This window comes from Phoxinus phoxinus, assembly GCF_949152265.1.
Source record: "Phoxinus phoxinus genome assembly, chromosome: 4".
In the NCBI taxonomy this organism is placed as follows: Eukaryota; Metazoa; Chordata; class Actinopteri; order Cypriniformes; family Leuciscidae; genus Phoxinus; species Phoxinus phoxinus.
Window position 1 is genome coordinate 43,866,202 of NC_136879.1, and position 22,423 is coordinate 43,888,624.

General features: G+C 44.4%; 1 protein-coding gene across 1 annotated transcript; it reads left to right on the top strand.

The window, feature by feature from the left end:
• Positions 1-1,560: 1,560 nt before the first annotated feature.
• Positions 1,561-16,207, top strand: stard10 (StAR related lipid transfer domain containing 10). The gene is made up of 6 exons (XM_079611157.1): positions 1,561-2,232; positions 9,315-9,462; positions 11,584-11,687; positions 12,337-12,454; positions 13,508-13,560; positions 15,632-16,207. The coding sequence occupies exons 1-6, from the start codon at positions 2,059-2,061 to the stop codon at positions 15,857-15,859; spliced, it is 825 nt and encodes a 274-aa protein (XP_079467283.1). The 5' UTR covers positions 1,561-2,058; the 3' UTR covers positions 15,860-16,207.
• Positions 16,208-22,423: the final 6,216 nt, after the last annotated feature.

Here is a 22,423-nt window from a genome sequence, read left to right on the forward strand (position 1 = left end):
TTTTGTTCAATATTATGAAATTATAAATGTTTAATGATCCGGTATTGATCATCCTGAAATGTTCCTCATGTTGTATGTTGACACACACAGACACACAATTACTGAACACATTACTGTAATAAACTACAGCAAAATCAAAATGGACAATTCTTGTTTTGTTATGGAATATTGCGGTGTTTATTCTTTATGATTTATTATTGTGTTAAATTGATGCTCCTGGTAATCGGAATAACTTAATCTCTTCTCTGATGACGAGGGCGGAGCAACCTGTCACTCACATGAGATCAGCCAATAGCAGACCACAACCATTCGATCATCCAATCAAATCCCCACAGACACAATCAAGCCCCGCCCACATTTCTTTCGTTTAGATATACTAAGATATTATACGAACATCTATAATACATGAACTGACAGAATTACATAGTTTGATGTTTTGCAATTACATGTTTATCTAGAATGAATGACTGTTAAAAGGTGAGATCATTTAAATTACATGAGAGTCTAAAGTCCTCAAACTGACGCGTTTATCAGACGCCAGATGAGTTTATAATGTGAGATATGATAATAATAATAACTCACAGTGCGTGTGGAATAAACGAGAGTTCGTGGTTTGATGGACAAAAAACTCAACCCAACATCTCCAAACCACAAGTTTCCTGTGGTGTGTGTCTCACGCCGGTCTGTAATTGATAAAACTGACATATTTAAACACTTTAAATGATGGTTTTTGATTTTCAGTGCATGTATGAGATCAGTTTGCCTCAAATTCACACACAAAACATTTTATTTTAATATTGTGTGATGCTTCTGGCACTGAATATCTAATTTCAGTTCACTCTCAATTAAAAAAATATCATTTATATTTATATTTTAACGCCTGATAAAGCCTGACTTATGAAATAATAGTCAGGAAAAGTCTCTTTTCTTGCATTATGGTATTATTTCTCACAATATGATCCATAATATGTATCCAGTGAAGTTCATGCGTTTCCTCAATAACACTGAGAATGTTATTTTGCATGATGAGAGATATCATCTTTACACGCAAAACAGAGTTTTAAATAATATGCTTTATTTGAACATTGTTTATATTGTGAAACAACAAAAGTAGAACACAACAATAAGTAAGCTATTAAGAATAACACAAATATAAAGAATAGTAAAAGAAAACACTTCACCAGCAAAACAAAAACAGAAATAAACAAGAATGGAAAAAAGAAAGAGGGAATTACTTATGAAAAGAAATGTAAACATTAATTAAGATAAGCAGTTTGTAGGCTATGTCGTGCAAATTGCTTTTGGGTTAAGAAGATGAAAGAAGATGAAATTGTAATCAAGTAATGTTTCATCTCGTGTAAAAATACCACAAAAAACACTTACATTTCTGCATATAAAATCGCAACATATATGTTTTTCTATAGAGAGTTTTTTCCCAGGGTTTTTTCTTTCTTTCAGTTTTTTTTTTTTTTTATAGTTACAACTACAGTCATCGTGGTACAATTAGTAAAAAATAAAATAAAAAATACATATATAAAGAAATAGTAAACTAGAGGTTATGATGGGAAGCTGAGGGGAGTAACACGTCAGCGCTGTGCGCGTGCATGCGAGTGGGCGGAGCTAAGCTGTCAGTCATGTGTGTGTGTGTTAGCGGGCACACGCCTTTCCTCATCAATAACACACATACGCTGCGCACACACACACACGCACAGCGGGATGAAACAGCTGCTTGTGCATTTCCCCGGGAAACACGTTCGCGTTTATTATTTTCGACACTCATTTATGAGTTATTTTTTATAGAGTATATCTGGATATTTAGACGCGCGCGACAGACACGTACGAGCGTATATATATGAGCATATGTTTGAACATCTGATGTGAATCGGGATCCGAAACCGCAGAGACTCGGTTCACACAGAGAGAAACGCCCGTGCGTCTGACGCGCGTCAGGGAATAACCCGAATTAAACTCAACTTTGCGGTGTTTAGTTAGTTTGCTCTCCGGGAGCCGCAGTTCTTCATCTTCTTCATCATCATCATCATCAGGAGGAAGAGGAAGATGATGAAGATGATGGTGTCCGGGGAAGAGGTTCTGATCCCGGATGATCGCGCGTTCAGTCGCTTCCAACGCGAGTGTGAGTGCGATGAGGGCTGGAGTCTGACATACAACAAGTCCAGCATCTGTGTGTGGATCCAGATACTGGAGGAGGAGAAGAGCCTGCACAAGATCAAGGTGTGTGTGTGTGTGTGTGTGTGTGTGTGTGTGTGACAGATGATGATGATGCTCTTCTTCACGCCAGGCCTGGTTGAGACTCAAACTGTATCCGGTTTTCTAAAACACTCAAACTCACTTTACTGACCTCAATAAGACACGATCTGGTGTGTGTGTGTGTGTGTGTGTGTGTGTGTGTGCGTGCGTGCGTGCGTGTGTGAGTGCAGATAACACACAAAAGTTTGCCTATTGGCTCATATAGTCTCTGATATAGTGAGAATATGGAGGAGAGAGCGGCTCAATGTCATCCAGAGACTCAAACTGAGCAAAAATATGCAATTTAGTTTTAAAGATGCTGTAAATTAATGAGATCTGTATCGATAAAATGCATATAAATATAAATATTTGCCATGAGATATTGTTTTATGATTAAAGCTGTAGTTTCATATAGCTAATGCAATGACGACTGAAATATGAATAAATTAATCTTCCTCAAAAGCCTGATGATCATATTCATGATTTCTCTCTGTGGTTATCAAGTTCCTTCAGTCCAGCCGGAAAATTACTAACAATATCCAAGTTATTCTTGCGTTCAATAAAAGATTTCACAGAAGAAAGACACGAGCTGAAGGACGTTTGCACAATAATACTGGAAGACACTCGATAAAACAAGTTTATCAGATCATGTACTGGCGTCAGACGTGTGTGTATTCATAGGGTTTAATCCTTGAGTTCGTCATGGAGTCCGTGTGTGTTTAACGGGAACATCCGGGTGTGTGTGTCTGCTGGGCAGGTTTATTCAGCAGGTGTTGACACCACACACACACACACACACACGGGTGTGTTTGAACTGTAATGGAAAGACAGCAGGATGTGTGTGTTTTCTCTGAAACACAACTGTGTGTTTTACAGCCGGTCCCTGTTCTTTTATTTGTGTTTGTTCAAGGAAACTCAGTCTAATGCATCTCAAGTTCAGAAAGTTCACAACCTGCTGGATTCTCACGAGACTGAAGTCATTCGAGACAACACACACACACACACACACACACACACACACACACACACACACACACACACACACACACACAGTCCTTTTGTTCCAGTATAAAGTAGGAAGGACTGCGTGAAACAAAGGAGAGCAGAAGTGAAGCAGAAGTTCATCTGACAGGATTCGCTGTTCCCGTTTCTCGGAGACGGGGATATTGAACGGGTTCGGGTCGATGTTGTAGGAAAGCAGCCGAGTGATTAATGATGAAGAACCGGTTTGGGTTCCCTGAAGAACCGCTCGTAAAACGGCCATTTTAGTGAGAAGAACGTTAGAAACAACCTTTAGTGGCTCCGTGGATGTTGAAGGTTCTTCATATAATCATCAACGACAAATAAGTGTGTGTGTGTTTGTGTGTGTGTGTGTCTGTTTGTTCAGGCTGCATGTATGTATACAAGCTGCAAGCTGTTGTTCTCTGCAGAAAGAACTTATTATTTAAAATAGAAACACACAGCCTGTTCACTATAAAATAGCTACCGTGTGTGTGTGTGTGTTGTTAGTCACTCATCATCAGAACTGGTGCTCATCTTTAACACGACTCCTCTTCAGTGTGTAACTCGTGCTGCAGTTTTACTCTATATCTTCAGTCTATAACTGAATCTGTATCAAATTTATAGGCAGGACAAGTAGTTTAAGGCTTGGTTTGTAGAGAATTACAAACATGCACACATATATTCAAACGCACATAAATATAGAATTCATTCTTGATGCGCACGTGAGCGCCGCCGCCGTCGGTGTTTCTCACCGGTTCAGTGTAAAGTCTGTGTAGAGAGAACGGTGTCGTCTTAGCGGCCCCTAATATAATAACAAATTATCCTTTCGACGGAAGTGAATCAATCAAAACTAACTTTAGCTGGAAAGTAACATTATTCAAGAACCGCTATAAAGCCAAAACAATCTGTTACCTTAAATTATACGGTTATCTCTGTAAAGCAGCTTTGAAACAATCTACATTGTTAAAAGCGCTATATAAATGAAGATGACTTGATAACAGTGGAAAGAAGCAGAATGATCTTCAGTTCCAGTATTAGTGCCGAAACTGAAACTCTTTATTCTCTTATAATATGATTCTCCAGTTTACAGTGAGGATTCAGTCACTGATTGTCCAGTCCAGCAGAGAGCAGCTTCACTCCTGAGTCTCCTAGATTAGTATGTGACAGATTCAGTTTTCTCAGGTGTGAGGGGTTTGATCTCAGAGCTGAAGCCAGAGCAGCACAACCTTCATCTGTGACACCACAACCACTCAACCTGTAGAGAACAATGACACACATTAAGCCCATATCCAGAGATAAACATTACACATACAAAATAAATAACATAATGCGGTCCTGCAGCACAGCACTAGCTATAGGTAAACAATTGACCGGAGAAAACCCAAGAATACACCACAATCCCAGATGTAGTTCTGAAGCAAAATTAATATTGAGCAGAAGTACGTAGGAGGGCGGAGCCAGGCATTCCCATTACTGATATAGTGTCCGTTTGGAGTTTATGATAATATATCCTTAATCACTTTTCATTTGCAGTGAAAATCGACCCTTTCATTTGTGAGTTGATGTTGGTATAAGAATCTGCTAAATGAGTAAATGTAACCATAAAATTTGCATTAATTTCACAGTTTTTACACAAACATAGACACGTGCGTGTGAGAGTCTGCTGACGCGTGTTCCTGTGGGGGAAACGGCAGCAAAGCACAACAACACAAAGTGCTGAAGTGTGAGAAATACTCCATCGCCAGAGAGAGAGAGAGAGAGAGAGAGAGAGACTAATGCTATCTCTCACACATGCATATTGTGTAGTGACCTTTATAATATCATTAACATCATCATATTATTAGTAGCATTAGTTATGGAATGTTTTAACCATGAAATTGATTGGTCACATCTATTTTTTTTAAGCTCAATGTTGACAAACAGTAGATGATCTGTGCTACTATTAACATCATCGCCACGTTTATCTCAAGTTCTTCCCGCTGTGAGTGTTCGACTGACGGTTTACAAGAAATGTAACATAAGAGAGCTCATGTTTCTGAAGCTTCTGCTATTACTGAGTATTTATTGACACAGAAAACTAATGATGTAAAAACTGAACAGGGCCTCAGTGAGTCCTAGAACACGGTCATCTCTCGTGATCTGTGTGTGTGTTTGCTCTTCATCCACTCACGTGTTCTCAGGTGTGGAGATGTGATGCACCTGAAGACCCACAAAACACACTTTAAAATGTTTTAGAATAATTGAAAGGGATAGTAAATGAAGATTTGTGTCGTGAGTGAGTGAGCGAGTGAGTGAGTGAGCGAGTGAGTGAGTGAGTGAGTGAGTGAGCGAGTGAGCGAGTGAGTGAGTGAGTGAGTGAGTGAGTGAGTGAGTGAGTGAGTGAGTGAGTGAGTGAGTGAGTGAGTGAGTGAGTGAGTGAGTGAGTGAGTGAGTGAGTGAGTGAGTGAGTACCCATGCAGGCGTTTGCAGGATGACACCAGTGTTTTTATTTCTTCTCTTGTATGTGGAGCTCAACAGTATAAGTCCTCATTTGTAAATTATCAAAATGATTCAACCCCCATTGCAAATCAGGTTTATTGGCTAAATTTAGACTTCCAGCTATTTGTAATGAACAAATCAAACAAAAGTAAAATGGTAAATGGACTGCATTTATATTGCGCTTTCACAGACCCAATGGCTACCAAAGCGCTTTACATATTGCCTCACATTCACCCATTCATACACCGAAAGTAGTTGAAAAGTAGTTGAAAAAGCTCAACACAACAAATGTTTTAAGTGGTTTCCACAAATTCAACTGAAAATGCAACATTTAATGACTTCTGCAGTTTCAAAATTATTCAACCCCTTCATGGCGAGCATCTTTAGCACTGAGTAGAACAGCTTTTTGCTGAAAGCGAGATGTATATCCAGACAGCAGCTTCTGAGGAGTCTGATCCCGTCCCTCATGAGCAGTGTCCAGTTCAGGAATACTCTTGGGTTTGCTGCTGCAATCTTCTTCACATCCCACCAGAGGTCTTCTATGAGGTTCAGGTCAGGAGACTGTGATGCCCCTGTGTCTTCCAGGACTTCTTCTGCAACCAAGCCTTGCTGGAATTTGGGGAATGCTTGGGATCGTTGTCCTGTTGGAAGGTCCAAGCGTCAGGTTCCTCAATGATGGCATGAGGTTTTCTCCTAGGATACTTCAGAGAATCATCTCGTCTTCCACACACTGCAGGTTCCCAGAGCCGGAGGATATAAAGCAGCTGTAGAGCATCACAGATCCACATGCTAAACTGTAGACGGAGCTCTTCATGCTTCATTCTTCTTCCTCCAGACACACCGATGATCCAGAGGATATAAAGCAGCCGCAGAGCATCACAGATCCACATGCTGAACTGTAGACAGAGCTCTTCATGCTTCATTCTTCTTCCTCCAGACACACCGCTGATCCAGAGAGCCGAAACGTTCATTTCATCGCTCCACAGAACAGAATCCCAAACGTCTGTGGCTTATTTATATGATTTTGAGCACTTTTCTTGTGCTTTTGTGTAGGGACGTGGACGAATATATAAAAATTTTCGATCTGTAATTATTATTAGAAAAATAAACTATTCGAATTTTACTACGTTGCTTTGCTGGCCGTTAATGCAGTGAAATAAATGCACTGGGTGGCGCTGTGGAGCGTGTTAACAAGTTGATTGTATTTGATCACATAATGTCGTCGTCTGCCTCGCAAAGTTTAGAATTACTTAGATGAAAATATTACAAAATGTAAGTACTTTTAATCAAATTAATGAATGAGTTATATCACACCACAATGAGAAATCGCATGAAATCTAAACAGCGGTGGACTGAGGAAAGACAGCTGTCCGTCACTGCATCACGACTGCAGGCAAGCGCTGCTGTAGCGCGAGTGATCAGATATGATATCTTCTGATAGCAAAATTATTCTGAGACATAAGTTTCGGTGACCGGTTTAAGAACAGAAAAAGCTTGCGGTGTCTCTAGGAACATTGAGAGTCTTCACTATCTTTTTGTATCCTGTTCTTTGTTTGTGAAGGGCGATTATATCTTCTCTTTCTTTTGACTTAGCCATACGTATTTCTTACATGCAGTCAAACGTGACACTCAACAAACCTCGCCAGTTCAGATATTTCATGTGTTCTAGCTCGAGCACACCTGGTGACACTAATGAAGCCCTTGATTAGAGACAACACCTGTTCTGCAGATCTGTGCTGTTGTGATGGACTCTATTCAGGGGGTTGGAAAATTTGGATTGTGTGTGTGTGTGTGTGTGTGTGTGTTAGTGATATTGCAGTGGTCACAGTGTCAGTGATCAGTTCTTCAAACATCAGCTCTGTGTGTCTCTGAACGGCCGATAAAGTGTTTTATTTGCATTAAATGTAGCAGCAGTTTGAATATTTCTTTATCTTCAGGAGCTTTAGTGAGATGTGACTCAATACCCTGGAAACTGGTGAAGCTGCCAACTGAGTCACGGCAGGAAAACCCATTCCACTTGTTGTTTACAGGCCTTTCTCATCATCAGCAGGTGAAACAAACACACAGATCTGTGTGTGTGTGTTTGTGTTTCGGGGGAACGGGGAAGCCCATCAACTTTGAGGAGAACCTGACATCTACAGCCACCCACACAGAGCTGTGCTGCGTCGTGTTGTGTGTGTGTGTGTGTGTGTGTGTGTGTAGTTGATGAAGAAACAATAGATGTCAGTAAAGAAACACCCATGACTGCAGGCATCAAATAATTCGTTAGAAACTAGGACACACACACAGACACACACAGACACACACAGACACACACGGACACACACATGTACGTATGACACGCAGCACAGCTCTGTGTGGGTGGCTGTAGATGTCAGATTCTCCTCAAAGCTGTTGGGCTTCCCCCGACACACACACACACACACACACACACGATCTGTCCTCCCACTCATGATGTTCATCTCCAGTAGAGCTTCAGGAAAATCCCACTCAAGCGTTTCTTTCCTGTTTCAACACAGACTGACCATTTTAAAGATTTATATGGAATCAAGTTTATTTTGCAGGAAATAAGGTTGATATATATATATATATATATATATATATATAATATAAACATTGTACCAGTGAAATGCTTTAATTTTTTATGCAAATTGACCAAAACCAGAGCAGAAATGAATACTAAGATAACTAATGTATAATGTTTAGCATGTATGCGTTTTATGACGAAGTCAGTAGTGTTATTATATTTAATTCCTGTTCAGTAATTTTAGTGCTTCAACTCGATTGTTCTGTGATATATCAGTGTATCCTCTTCATCAGCTGTGGGTTTGAGGAGGAAACTGAACATTAGTGTCGTTGCTCTAGAAAACACCGGTGCAGTTGAGATGAGATTTAATGGCCTGGTTTAATATTTCACAAATCAAATTCAGAATGACTACAGCCTCATTTCACCTGATGTAGGTCATCACACACACACACACACAAACACACACACACACACACACACACACACACACACACACACACACACACACACACACACGTTTCTGTTTTAGGGTCACAGACACTTGTAGCAAATGGCTTTTATTCCATGAATGTGATGTGGGATCAGGGACAACATGTTTGCGCATTATCGTCACTAATATCTTGGTCTGTTTCCAGGAAGAGAAAGACTGGGGAAATACTTTTAGCTTTAGTTAATGTGTAATTACATCTTAACTTTAGCGACACACTTGTGATTCTGACGGTCAAGACTCACTGAAGTCAATAAGCGCAGTATAATTAAAAAAGTAGGCACCATTAATTTAAATATAAAATAATAAAAAGACTAGAAATAAATCTTCTGTTTTTGCAATAAGTGAATATTAATAAAGCACCTCATCAAATATCTTATCTGAGATTTATCTTTTTAGCAAAGTTTGTTTGAAGTGCAAATTGCACAAATTTGCTGACATAATTACTCCCTTTTATTATGTTCTGCATATACATATATACATATACTGTATATATTCCTGTCTAAAATGACCAGACTCCTAGAGGGTTAAAGAGATGCATTCTGGGTAATGGTTCTCCCGCTGTCTCCTCAGTGTCGGATGCAGTGTAAGGACATCCCCGCCGAGACCATGTACGACGTTCTCCATGACATCGAGTATCGGCGGAAGTGGGACGCGAACGTCATCGAGACCTTTGACATCGGCAAACTGACGGTCAACGCCGACGTGGGCTATTACTCCTGTAAGACCTGTGTGTGTGTGTGTGTGTGTGTGTGTGTGTGTGTGTGTGTGTGTGTGTGTCGACCTTCGACATCGGCAAACTGACGGTCAACGCCGACGTGGGCTATTACTCCTGTAAGACCTCTGTGTGTGTGTGTGTGTGTGTCGAGACCTTTGACATCGGCAAACTGACGGTCAACGCAGACGTGGGCTATTACTCCTGTAAGACCTCGCTCTGTGTGTGTGTGTGTGTGTGTGTGTGTGCATGGAGACCTTCGACATCGGCAAACTGACGGTCAACGCCGACGTGGGCTATTACTCCTGTAAGACCTCGCTGTGTGTGTGTGTGTGTGTGCATGGAGACCTTCGACATCGGCAAACTGACGGTCAACGCCGACGTGGGCTATTACTCCTGTAAGACCTCGCTGTGTGTGTGTGTGTGTGTGTGTGTGTGTGTGCATGGAGACCTTCGACATCGGCAAACTGACGGTCAACGCCGACGTGGGCTATTACTCCTGTAAGACCTCGCTGTGTGTGTGTGTGTGTGTGTGTGTGTGTGTGTGCATGGAGACCTTCGACATCGGCAAACTGACGGTCAACGCAGACGTGGGCTATTACTCCTGTAAGACCTCGCTGTGTGTGTGTGTGTGTGTGTGTCGAGACCTTCGACATCGGCAAACTGACGGTCAACGCAGACGTGGGCTATTACTCCTGTAAGACCTCGCTGTTTGTGTGTGTGTGTGTGTGTGTGTCGAGACCTTCGACATCGGCAAACTGACGTCAACGCCGATGTGGGCTATTACTCCTGTAAGACCTCGGTGTGTGTGTTTGTGTGTGTGTGTGTGGAGACCTTCGACATCGGCAAACTGACGGTCAATGCCGACGTGGGCTATTACTCCTGTAAGATCTCGCTGTGTGTGTGTGTGTGTGTGTGTGTCGAGACCTTCGACATCGGCAAACTGACGGTCAACGCAGACGTGGGCTATTACTCCTGTAAGACCTCGCTGTGTGTGTGTGTGTTTGTGTGTGTGTGGAGACCTTCGACATCGGCAAACTGACGTCAACGCCGACGTGGGCTATTACTCCTGTAAGACCTCGCTCTGTGTGTGTGTGTGTGTGTGTGTGTGTGTGTGTGTGTGTGGAGACCTTCGACATCGGCAAACTGACGTCAACGCCGACGTGGGCTATTACTCCTGTAAGACCTCGGTGTGTTTGTTTGTGTGTGTGTGTGTGGAGACCTTCGACATCGGCAAACTGACGGTCAACGCCGACGTGGGCTATTACTCCTGTAAGACCTCGCTGTGTGTGTGTGTGTGTGTGTGTGTGTGTGTGTGTGTGTGGAGACCTTCGACATCGGCAAACTGACGGTCAACGCCGACGTGGGCTATTACTCCTGTAAGACCTCGCTCTGTGTGTGTGTGTGTGTGTGTGTGTGGAGACCTTCGACATCGGCAAACTGACGGTCAACGCCGACGTGGGCTATTACTCCTGTAAGATCTCGGTGTGTGTGTGTGTGTGTGTGTCGAGACCTTCGACATCGGCAAACTGACGGTCAACGCCGACAAGGGCTATTACTCATGTAAGGTGTGTGTGTGTGTGTGTGTGTGTGTGTGTGTGTGTGTGTGTCGAGACCTTTGACATCGGCAAACTGACGGTCAACGCTGACGTGGGCTATTACTCCTGTAAGACCTGTGTGTGTATGCTAATTACTGAGTGTGTGTGTGATTTTTCTCGCAGTTCTGAGTTTCTCACAATTCCGACGTTATTGACAAGGTTATATGCATATATTCAGATTTTTTTTTTAGAATTGCAATTGCGGCTTTTTTTTCAATAACTTTATTTTCGCGAGTTTATAGACCATTATTATGACTTTTTTTCGTAGAATTGTCTAAAAAGAAATTGTGAGAAACTTGGAATTGTGAGTTTCTTATATTCAGTTTTTTTGCAGAATTGGGAGAAAAAAAATTCTCCTTTTTTGAGAATTAAATTGAAATTATGAGCTTATATAACTATATTCACATTTTTTTCGTAGAATTGCAATTTCGACTCTTTTGTACACGCAGTACTTCAATATGCTAATTACCGTGTGTGTGACTGATGTTTCTCGGAGTCGTCGCTCATGCTAAGCGCTAACTCTTCTCAGGGAAGTGTCCGAAGCCGCTGAAGAACCGTGATGTCATCACTCTGCGCTCGTGGCTGCCGATGGGCAACGATTACATCATCATGAACTACTCCGTCAAACACGCTGTGAGTGAAAACACACATGATTCATGAGGTGTTGTGTTTGTTAGCGGCGTGTCATGTGACCATTAACTGTCAGCACACGTAAACATGCTAATTTAAATGTTTGAATGAATATTCGTTTAAGGGGATTCAAGAGAATGTTAGAGTTGAAACTTAATGAATCTCGGTGTTGTTGTGTTGGTAATTGAATGTGCAGCAGTGACGTGTGTGAGAGTGTGTGTGTGTGTTTAGTTGATGATCAGGACAGTAATGATTCTGCTAACGACCTTCTGATCTTTACTAATGATGTGATGATGGTCTGCAGTGTCTCACTGTGATCCTGTACAGATGTGTGTGTGTGTGTGTGGTCAAAGTTGTCGGAGTCACATGATCACTGGTCTGCTGCTGATCATTGTTCTGTCATCAGAGAGAGAGAGAGAGAGAGGCTTGTTTTTATCTCCTGTTCTTCTCATTCTCTCACACACTCTAAAACACAATCAATCAAACACACACACATACACACACACACACACACACAGACAGACAGAGGCCAGAGTGCCATTTTGATCATTATGGGATTTAGAATCAGAGCTCCAAGTGTTCCTGTAACCATAGTGATGGTGTAGTGAATCTCATTGGCTGTAGATTGATTGTGTGTGTGTGTGTGTTTCAGAAATATCCTCCTAAGAAGGACCTGGTTCGAGCCGTTTCTATTCAGACGGGATACTTGATCCAGCGCACCGGTCCTACCAGCTGCACACTGACATACCTGGCACAGGTGGACCCGAGAGGTACACACGCCACACACACACACACACACACACACACACACACACACACACACACACCAGATCCAGCGCACCGGTCCTACCAGCTGCACACTGACATACCTGGCACAGGTGGACCCGAGAGGTACACACACACACACACACACCAGATCCAGCGCACCAGTCCTACCAGCTGCACACTGACATACCTGGCACAGGTGGACCCGAGAGGTACACACGCCACACACACACACACACACACACACACACACACACACACACACCAGATCCAGCGCACCGGTCCTACCAGCTGCACACTGACATACCTGGCACAGGTGGACCCGAGAGGTACACACACACACACACACACACCAGATCCAGCGCACCAGTCCTACCAGCTGCACACTGACATACCTGGCACAGGTGGACCCGAGAGGTACACACGCCACACACACACACACACACACACACACACACACACACACACACACACCAGATCCAGCGCACCAGTCCTACCAGCTGCACACTGACATACCTGGCACAGGTGGACCCGAGAGGTACACACGCCACACACACACACACACACACACACACACACACACACACACACACACACCAGATCCAGCGCACCGGTCCTACCAGCTGCACACTGACATACCTGGCACAGGTGGACCCGAGAGGTACACACACACACACACACACACCAGATCCAGCGCACCAGTCCTACCAGCTGCACACTGACATACCTGGCACAGGTGGACCCGAGAGGTACACACGCCACACACACACACACACACACACACACACACACCAGATCCAGCGCACCGGTCCTACCAGCTGCACACTGACATACCTGGCACAGGTGGACCCGAGAGACACACACACACACACACACACACACACCAGATCCAGCGCACCGGTCCTACCAGCTGCACACTGACATACCTGGCACAGGTGGACCCGAGAGGTACACATGCCACACACACACACACACACACACACACACACACACAAACACACACACAGGTGTTTAAGATTGACCACAGCTGTTCGGTTTATTCTCTTTCTCTCTCTCAGGTTCTCTCCCCAAGTGGGTTGTTAACAAGTCTTCCCAGTTCCTGGCACCCAAAGTGAGTAAAGTTTACACACACACACACACACACACACACACACACACACACACACACACACACACACACACACACACACACACACACACACACACACACACACACACACACACACTCATTCATTCTTACACTCGTTGCTCCTGCTATTTTGCTCTGTAGCTCTTCCATTTGTTCTTCATTTCTAACAGAATTAACCCTCAAACCACATATAATGATAGACACGAGTGTGTTGTGTGGTGTGTGTGTGTGTGTGTGTTCAAAGTAGGTCAACAGTTTCTCAGGAAACATTAGTGAATGAACAGATGAGTGATTGATCGATGAATAGAGACACACGGTGACAAAAGAACATGTAAAATATTAAACACGCCGTCAGCATGAACACACAATAATTTCTACATCACTGCAGTTCATGATTCACACGATCAACAACTAAAGATTCTGACAGAACTCTTTTTTTTCTAGTGATAGTGTTTAAAAGCTGCTTTATTAATTAATATTAAAAATGAATTAAAACGATTACTAAATGCAGAAAATGATCCCATGATGGAACCACTAAAGGTTCTATATGTGAAGCGTCTGTCTCTTTAAGATTCCATATAGAACCTCTTTTTCTTAGTGTTGGATGCAGGAAATACAACTTCTGTTGAAGTTTCACTGTAATATAAATTATTTTAAAAAGAGAAGGCAAGTTTACTTATATAGCACATTTCATACACTATGGCAATTCAAAGTGCTTTTGAATACAGACTGAAGAAGTGAACTTTCAAACATTTCTGAGACTAACTGGATCAGTGAGACAAAGAGCTGCAGTGTGTCTAAATGTGTCTGTGTGATTGAATTTGTGTGTGTGTGTGAGTGTGGAAGGTCATTCATCCGCACCTTTAAATATTATGAGGGGTGTTCCTCAGGGGTCTGTTCTGGGGCCTTTACTTTTTATCATTTATTTTAAATATTTTAATCTCAATATTAGTAATGGCAATTCCATTTTTTATGCAGATGACACCGTGATTTATTGTAGTGCACCCAAATTACACCAAGCTGTGTCTTTTCTACAGTGTGCTTATGATGTTGTGCAACAAAGGCTTTGTGACGTAAGCCTGAGTTTGAACGAGAGCAAAACTAAAGTAATGTTATTTTCACGATCAAAGAAACAAGTGGCTAATCAACTATCACCTAAAACCTCAGAGGCTACTATAATAGAGGTAGTGACAGAATATAGATATCTCGTTTTATATTTGATGATTCCTTATTTTTTAAATTCCATGTTAATTAATTAAGGACTAAATAAAAAAAAAAAGTTTGGGTTTTATTAAAGAAATAAATCCTGTTTTTCATTTGAGGCTAAAATAAGACTAGCTGCGGCCACTTTTATGCCAGTCATTGATTATGGGGATATTTTGTATAATATAAAACTACTTTTAAGCTTTATCTTTTGATACGTTGTATCATTGTGCACATTAGATGTAAATATACATCTATGTAAATATAATACTCATCACTGTGATCTGTACAACAGAGTTGGTCGGTCGTCATTATCAATACGCATATGTAAACTTTGATACTTGTTTATTTATAAATCCATTTTGGGTCTATTGCCTCCATATCTTTGCTCTCTTACCCAACACAAACCTCTGGGAGTTTATTCTTTGCTCTCATGGGATTTGTAGATCTTTTTAGATTTTGGCTTTGTGAGCTGTTAAAGTTAATTGTTTTGATATGTTTTAATGTTATGGTGATTTTATTTTTTTATTATTATTTTTTTATTTATTTTTTTATTTATTTTTTATATAATGTTGTTGTAGGTCACTTCTGTAAAAGAGATTTTTAATCTCAGAAAGTTTTATCTGATTAAATAAAGGGCTAATAAAATAAATGGAGATAAATTGAGGGCATTTATTTTAATCTACTTTTTTATTTATCTAAAACAAATTTTTATAATTTACTTTAATATATATTTTCTGCAATAAATTTATTTTAATCAATTTATTCATTGTTTGCTTATTCATTTTTTAATCATATCATATTGTAACCTCATCTTGTGTGTGTGTGTGTGTGTGTGTGTTTGTGTCAGGCGATGAAGCGCATCAGTAAAGCGTGTGTTCGTTATCCGGAGTGGAAGCAGAAACACAGTCCTGGCTTCAAGCCGTGGCTTTTCCCGGAGCAGAACCGGCTGTCTAGCATCCCACTGTCCGAGCTCTGCATCCAACACGCCGAATCCCTGGAGAACATCGACGAGAGCTCGCTCAGAGAGAGCAAAGACGAGCGCGCCGAGCACAGCGACGAGGAGGGGCACAACTGACACACACACACACACACCTACCTGTGAGTGATTCTGAGGTCGATCCCGAGTGAGTGAGTGAGTGAGTGAGTGAGTGAGTGAGTGAGTGAGTGAGTGAGTGAGTGAGTGAGTGAGTGAGTGAGTGAGTGAGTGAGTGAGTGAGTGATTTAGATTTAGTTATGCAGATGTAAATGATTTTGAATTATGAAGTTATTTCCGGCTGTTTCCCGCTCGACGGATCGACCTCTGACCTTAAGCACGCATGCAGACGCCACACTGGAACCGCTGAGTTGATCTGTTGTACGACACTAGAGTTCAATCAATCAATGAATGTAGTAACCAAGAATTAAAAACAAATTACTGCCTGTTTTTGGAGCACTGTCTTGTCTTCTGTTTGTTACAACAAAAAAGTGTTTGCAACACATTTGAGTTATTTTACTGGAAAGTGCATTTATGAGTGAAAACCAGGATAAAATGTGAATTATTACCAATTTTATATAAAAAAGGGTCATTCTGATATGCAAGGCCATAAATAATTAAATTTAATTATTAGAATTGGTTATGGCATTGCATATCGGAATGACCCCCTTTTTTATATAAACTATTCAGATTAAGTGTGTGTGACTGTTTACTTACAAAATTATCTCCAGAAGTGAGCTAAAGTGGGTGGAAATTTTTACACTGTATAAAACAATATAAGACTATAGTATGTGCTTATTTATATATAGATGAGTTATGGATGTGTGTGTAAAACAGACAGATGAAAATATCTGTCTCGCTTTATAAATACAGACACTGACCTACATCTATACTGACACATATCAGTGTGTGTGAGAGGAACTCTTCATTGTCAGCAGTATCAGATCTGTTGACACTGATCATGTTCACACTGATAATGACTCTCAGACACATGATGGACAGAATGAGTGATTGAGAGTGTAATGAGGCAAAAGCTGAAGGGATGGCAGATGAGAAGTAAATCTGTTTGCTGGGGGTTTATTAAACAAAAGATCATAAGCAAACCAATAGAAAAGGAACACAGAGAATCAAAGGAGCCGGAAACCGCGATGCACGCTGTCTTCAAGACCTACCTCCTAGCAAAGTTCAGCTCCAACCCTGATCAAACAACTGAACCAGCTAATGAACTGTCAGGATAGAGAACGCTGAGACCCCGGGGATAGAGAGAGTTGGGTCCGTGGGGATAGAGAACGCTGGGACCCCAGGGATAGAGAGCGCTGGGACCCCAGGGATAGAGAGTGCTGGGACCGTGGAGATAGAGAGCGCTGGGACCGCAGGGATAGAGAGCGCTGGGACCGTGGGGATAGAGAGCGCTGGGACCGCAGGGATAGAGAGCGCTGGGACCGTCGGGATAGAGAACGCTGGGACCCCAGGGATAGAGAGCGCTGGGACCCCAGGGATAGAGAGTGCTGGGACCGTGGAGATAGAGAGCGCTGGGACCGCAGGGATAGAGAGCGCTGGGACCGTAGGGATAGAGAGCGCTGGGACCGCAGGGATAGAGAGCGCTGGGACCGTCGGGATAGAGAGCGCTGGGACCGTGGGGATAGAGAGAGCTGGGCCCGTGGGGATAGAGAGAGCTGGGCCCGCAGGGATAGAGAGAGCTGGGACCGTGGGGATAGAGAGCGCTGGGACCGTGGGGATAGAGAGCGCTGGGCCCGCAGGGATAGAGAGAGCTGGGACCGTGGGGATAGAGAGCGCTGGGACCGTGGGGATAGAGAGCGCTGGGACCGTGGGGATAGAGAGCGCTGGGTCCGTCGGGATAGAGAGTGCTGGGACCGCGGGGATAGAGAGCGCTGAGACCGTCGGGATAGAAAGCGCTGGGACCGTCGGGATAGAGAGCGCTGGGGCCGTGGGGATAGAGAGCGCTGGGACTCCGGGGATAGAGAGCGCTGGGCCCGCAGGGATAGAGAGAGCTGGGACCGTGGGGATAGAGAGCGCTGGGACCGTGGGGATAGAGAGCGCTGGGACCGTGGGGATAGAGAGCGCTGGGTCCGTCGGGATAGAGAGTGCTGGGACCGCGGGGATAGAGAGCGCTGAGACCGTGGGGATAGAGAGCGCTGAGACCCCGGGGATAGAGAGAGCTGGGACCGTAGGGATAGAGAGCGCTGAGACCGTGGGGATAGAGAGCGCTGGGACCGTGGGGATAGAGAGCGCTGGGACCGTGGGGATAGAGAGAGCTGGGACCGTAGGGATAGAGAGCGCTGGGACCGCAGGGATAGAGAGCGCTGGGACCGTCGGGATAGAGAGCGCTGGGACCGTCGGGATAGAGAGCGCTGGGACCGTGGGGATAGAGAGAGCTGGGCCCGCGGGGATAGAGAGAGCTGGGACCGTGGGGATAGAGAGAGCTGGGACCGTGGGGATAGAGAGCGCTGGGACCGTAGGGATAGAGAGCGTTGAGACCCCGGGGATAGAGAGAGCTGGGACCACAGGGATAGAGAGAGCTGGGACCGTAGGGATAGAGAGCGCTGGGACCGTAGGGATAGAGAGCGCTGGGACCATGGGGATAGAGAGAGCTGGGACCGTAGGGATAGAGAGCGCTGGGTCCGTCGGGATAGAGAGTGCTGGGACCGCAGGGATAGAGAGCGCTGGGAACGCAGGGATAGAGAGTGCTGGGACCGCAGGGATAGAGAGAGCTGAGACCGTAGGGATAGAGAGCGTTGAGACCCCGGGGATAGAGAGAGCTGGGACCGCAGGGATAGAGAGAGCTGGGACCGTAGGGATAGAGAGCGCTGGGACCGTAGGGATAGAGAGCGCTGGGACCGTGGGGATAGAGAGAGCTGGGACCGTAGGGATAGAGAGCGCTGGGTCCGTCGGGATAGAGAGTGCTGGGACCGCAGGGATAGAGAGCGCTGGGAACGCAGGGATAGAGAGTGCTGGGACCGCAGGGATAGAGAGCGCTGAGACCGTAGGGATAGAGAGTGCTGGGACCGCAGGGATAGAGAGCGCTGGGAACGCAGGGATAGAGAGCGCTGAGACCGCAGGGATAGAGAGCGCTGAGACCGTAGGGATAGAGAGCGCTGAGACCGTAGGGATAGAGAGTGCTGGGACCGTAGGGATAGAGAGTGCTGGGACCGTAGGGATAGAGAGCGCTGGGACCGTGGGGATAGAGAGAGCTGGGACCGTCGGGATAGAGAGAGCTGGGACCGCAGGGATAGAGAGAGCTGGGACCGTGGGGATAGAGAGCGCTGGGACCGTAGGGATAGAGAGTGCTGGGACCGTGGGGATAGAGAGTGCTGGGACCGCAGGGATAGAGAGCGCTGGGAACGCAGGGATAGAGAGTGCTGGGACCGCAGGGATAGAGAGTGCTGGGACCGCAGGGATAGAGAGCGCTGGGAACGCAGGGATAGAGAGTGCTGGGAACGCAGGGATAGAGAGTGCTGGGACCGCAGGGATAGAGAGTGCTGGGACCGTAGGGATAGAGAGCGCTGGGACCGTGGGGATAGAGAGAGCTGGGACCGTAGGGATAGAGAGCGCTGGGTCCGTCGGGATAGAGAGTGCTGGGACCGCAGGGATAGAGAGTGCTGAGACCGCAGGGATAGAGAGTGCTGGGAACGCAGGGATAGAGAGTGCTGGGACCGCAGGGATAGAGAGTGCTGGGACCGCAGGGATAGAGAGCGCTGGGAACGCAGGGATAGAGAGTGCTGGGAACGCAGGGATAGAGAGTGCTGGGACCGCAGGGATAGAGAGTGCTGGGACCGTAGGGATAGAGAGCGCTGGGACCGTGGGGATAGAGAGAGCTGGGACCGTAGGGATAGAGAGCGCTGGGTCCGTCGGGATAGAGAGTGCTGGGACCGCAGGGATAGAGAGTGCTGAGACCGTATGGATAGAGAGTGCTGGGACCGTGGGGATAGAGAGTGCTGGGACCGCAGGGATAGAGAGCGCTGGGAACGCAGGGATAGAGAGTGCTGGGACCGCAGGGATAGAGAGTGCTGGGACCGTCGGGATAGAGAGAGCTGGGACCGCCAGTATAACCAGAAATGTATATGGATCCTGGATGATGGATTGTGTTTTATTTCTTTGTAAATGTGTGCTTCGGCAGCTTTAGTGTCCCTCTCTCTCTCTCTCTATGTGTGTGTGTGTGTGTGTGTGTGTGTGTGTGTGTGTGTGTGTGTGTGTGTGTGTGTGTGTGTGTGTGTGTGTGTCACTTCCTGTTGTTTTAGAGAGCTGTTGTAACACCACATGGACACTACAGTACAGTACAGTAAAACCACAAGAAAGAGTCATGTGACACACATGAGTCTGTTGGGTCATTCTCAGAAAACGTTGCTGTCTTATCATTTGAAACAGTTACAGCTAAACTCTTAAGAAATCATATTTTCGCTCCTCAGGCCCGAAGTGTCAGAGTCAAACCTGAAATGCAACATCACATTCTGGGCTGTCAATGGAAAATGTAACAAATAACAAGCAACACAGTTGTCACTGAAAAAAATTGTACATGTTCCTATTCTATAACTTAAAGCGGTGTGTGTGTGTGTGTGTGTGTGTGTGTGTGCGCGCGTGCGTGCGTGCGTGCATGCGTGCATGCGTGTGTGTGTGTGGGATAGCAGTAAGTATGGGATAGCAGGATCCTGAACTGAACTGGCTCTGTATCTAATCCTCATACTGTACATGCAACTCAGTTGTCCTGGGACATCCCAGAGGTCCATTGTTGCATTTGAGAAATATAAGAGATGAGAGCATGTTTGATCCTAGGCTTGCTCGATGGGGCCTCATTAGAAGTCCTCCAGCACTTAAAAACTCTCTCAACTCTGTGCTGAAGATCCAGGGACAGACAGCACTTTAAGAGCAAGAGCAAGAGCATGCAAGTGTGGATATTTGTCCTTGTTGTGAAACCAGAACATAAGGGGCTCCTGTTCTTTCGGAGAGCTCTGGATGTCTATTTAAAGTATTTCATTACCTGAGTGACAATGCTTGCCTTAGTGGGAGTGCTGTGTTTCTTTTATACTTTGCCAGGAGTCTTGAAATCTTGGAATTTGGAGGAGAATCCTTAGGTGCTTCTGCTGTAGAACCCTCTCTAGTATGGATGTTCTCCAGGTCAGTCTTTTCTGCCTCAGCTATCAAGCTGTCTGGAAAAAATAAACAGAAATACATCTTGTACATCACCTTAAACATCTTGAAAATGTAATGTAATGTGAATACAAGTCTTAGTATCACTACTAGTAGTTGCAGCAGAAGTAGTAGTAATAGTAGTAGCAGTTAAAGTAAAAGTACATGTAGTCCTTTATTAATTAGTTTCTTATGCTTTTATTCAGAGTTATTAATTGTAATTTTTTTCCTTTTTATTACATTGCAATTAAGGGTATTTTTGTCGGTAAAGCACTTATTTGTGTAAAGTGCTTTATAAATAATGTTTAATATATTATTATTATAGTAGTAGTATATAATAATCGTAGTAGCAGCTAATACAAGTCCTCACAGAAGGACACAAACCTGTCAGCGACTTCCGTAATTCCTCCCTTAGTCTCTTTATAGTGCCAGTGCTGCCACTGGTCCTCACATCCATGTCGACCCAGCTCAGCTTGTGCATAGATTTCATGACTAAATGGTGCATCAAAGCTATGGTCCTCCGGCTCAGCCATATGAAGTGCAATGAAGATGCGTGAGAACCTTTTCTGGAGTGACTCCGGGAGCGCTCTGATCAATGACCTGCAGAGGCTCTTTGGAGAATTCATCTGAATTAGATGAGTGTTCAGGTCAAGCACTGTTGGAACAACCATGCTGATTGTGATGATCTTGTCTCCCTCAGTTAATTCCGTTGCTTCAGAAAAAGGTCCAAGACTCAAACAGAGTTCTCTCAATTGGGCCCACTCTCTTGTTGTGATGAGAACGTTCTTAAGGTCAAGAGAGCCTATCTCTGTCAAGGCAGTGTGATCCAGTTCTGTGACAGCCTTTATTTGCTTGAAGGTGGAATTCCATCGAGTTACTCTTGCCACTGGGATGCTTTTGTCATTGCCAAATACTTTTCTTTAAAAATTGTGCTGCTATGCAGTAGTAATGAGCTTTGACACTTTGGAGATTGCTTGAGAAAGGCACTTCACCTCCTTCAAACCATATCCCACTACTATCTGAAGACTCTGAGAAAAACAAGACCGGCGTTGCCGGCAACCTAGGCGAAAGTTCCTATCCACTCACTCGGATCGAGTCGACTGGTCGATGATTAGTCATTAATGAACAAAAAAGCCTGAACCTCGAGCTGAGACTTGAAAATGGGTTGCCTTGTGCACAGCTATTGCATATTACTCAGCGCTGCACACGAGGACATAGGCTATACACGCATGTGTTTGACGCAACGTGAATTCTCTCAATCAATTTTGAGCATCTAGATAGTTGACTTTCAACACATAAATGTCGACTTCCGAGGTCGTTCAAACCCTACTTTTTACTCATGAAGATTTTATAGCACGTACTTACGGTAACGAACGGAACGCAAGCTATTGTCAACTCGATTCTTCATTTCACCGCGACCGCTGTGTGTGTGCCCGCACTCGTGTGTGTGTTCGTTAGAGCCGACACATGAACGACAGAGAGAGCAGAAGCCAGAAGCTAAATAACATGTTCCTATCGCAA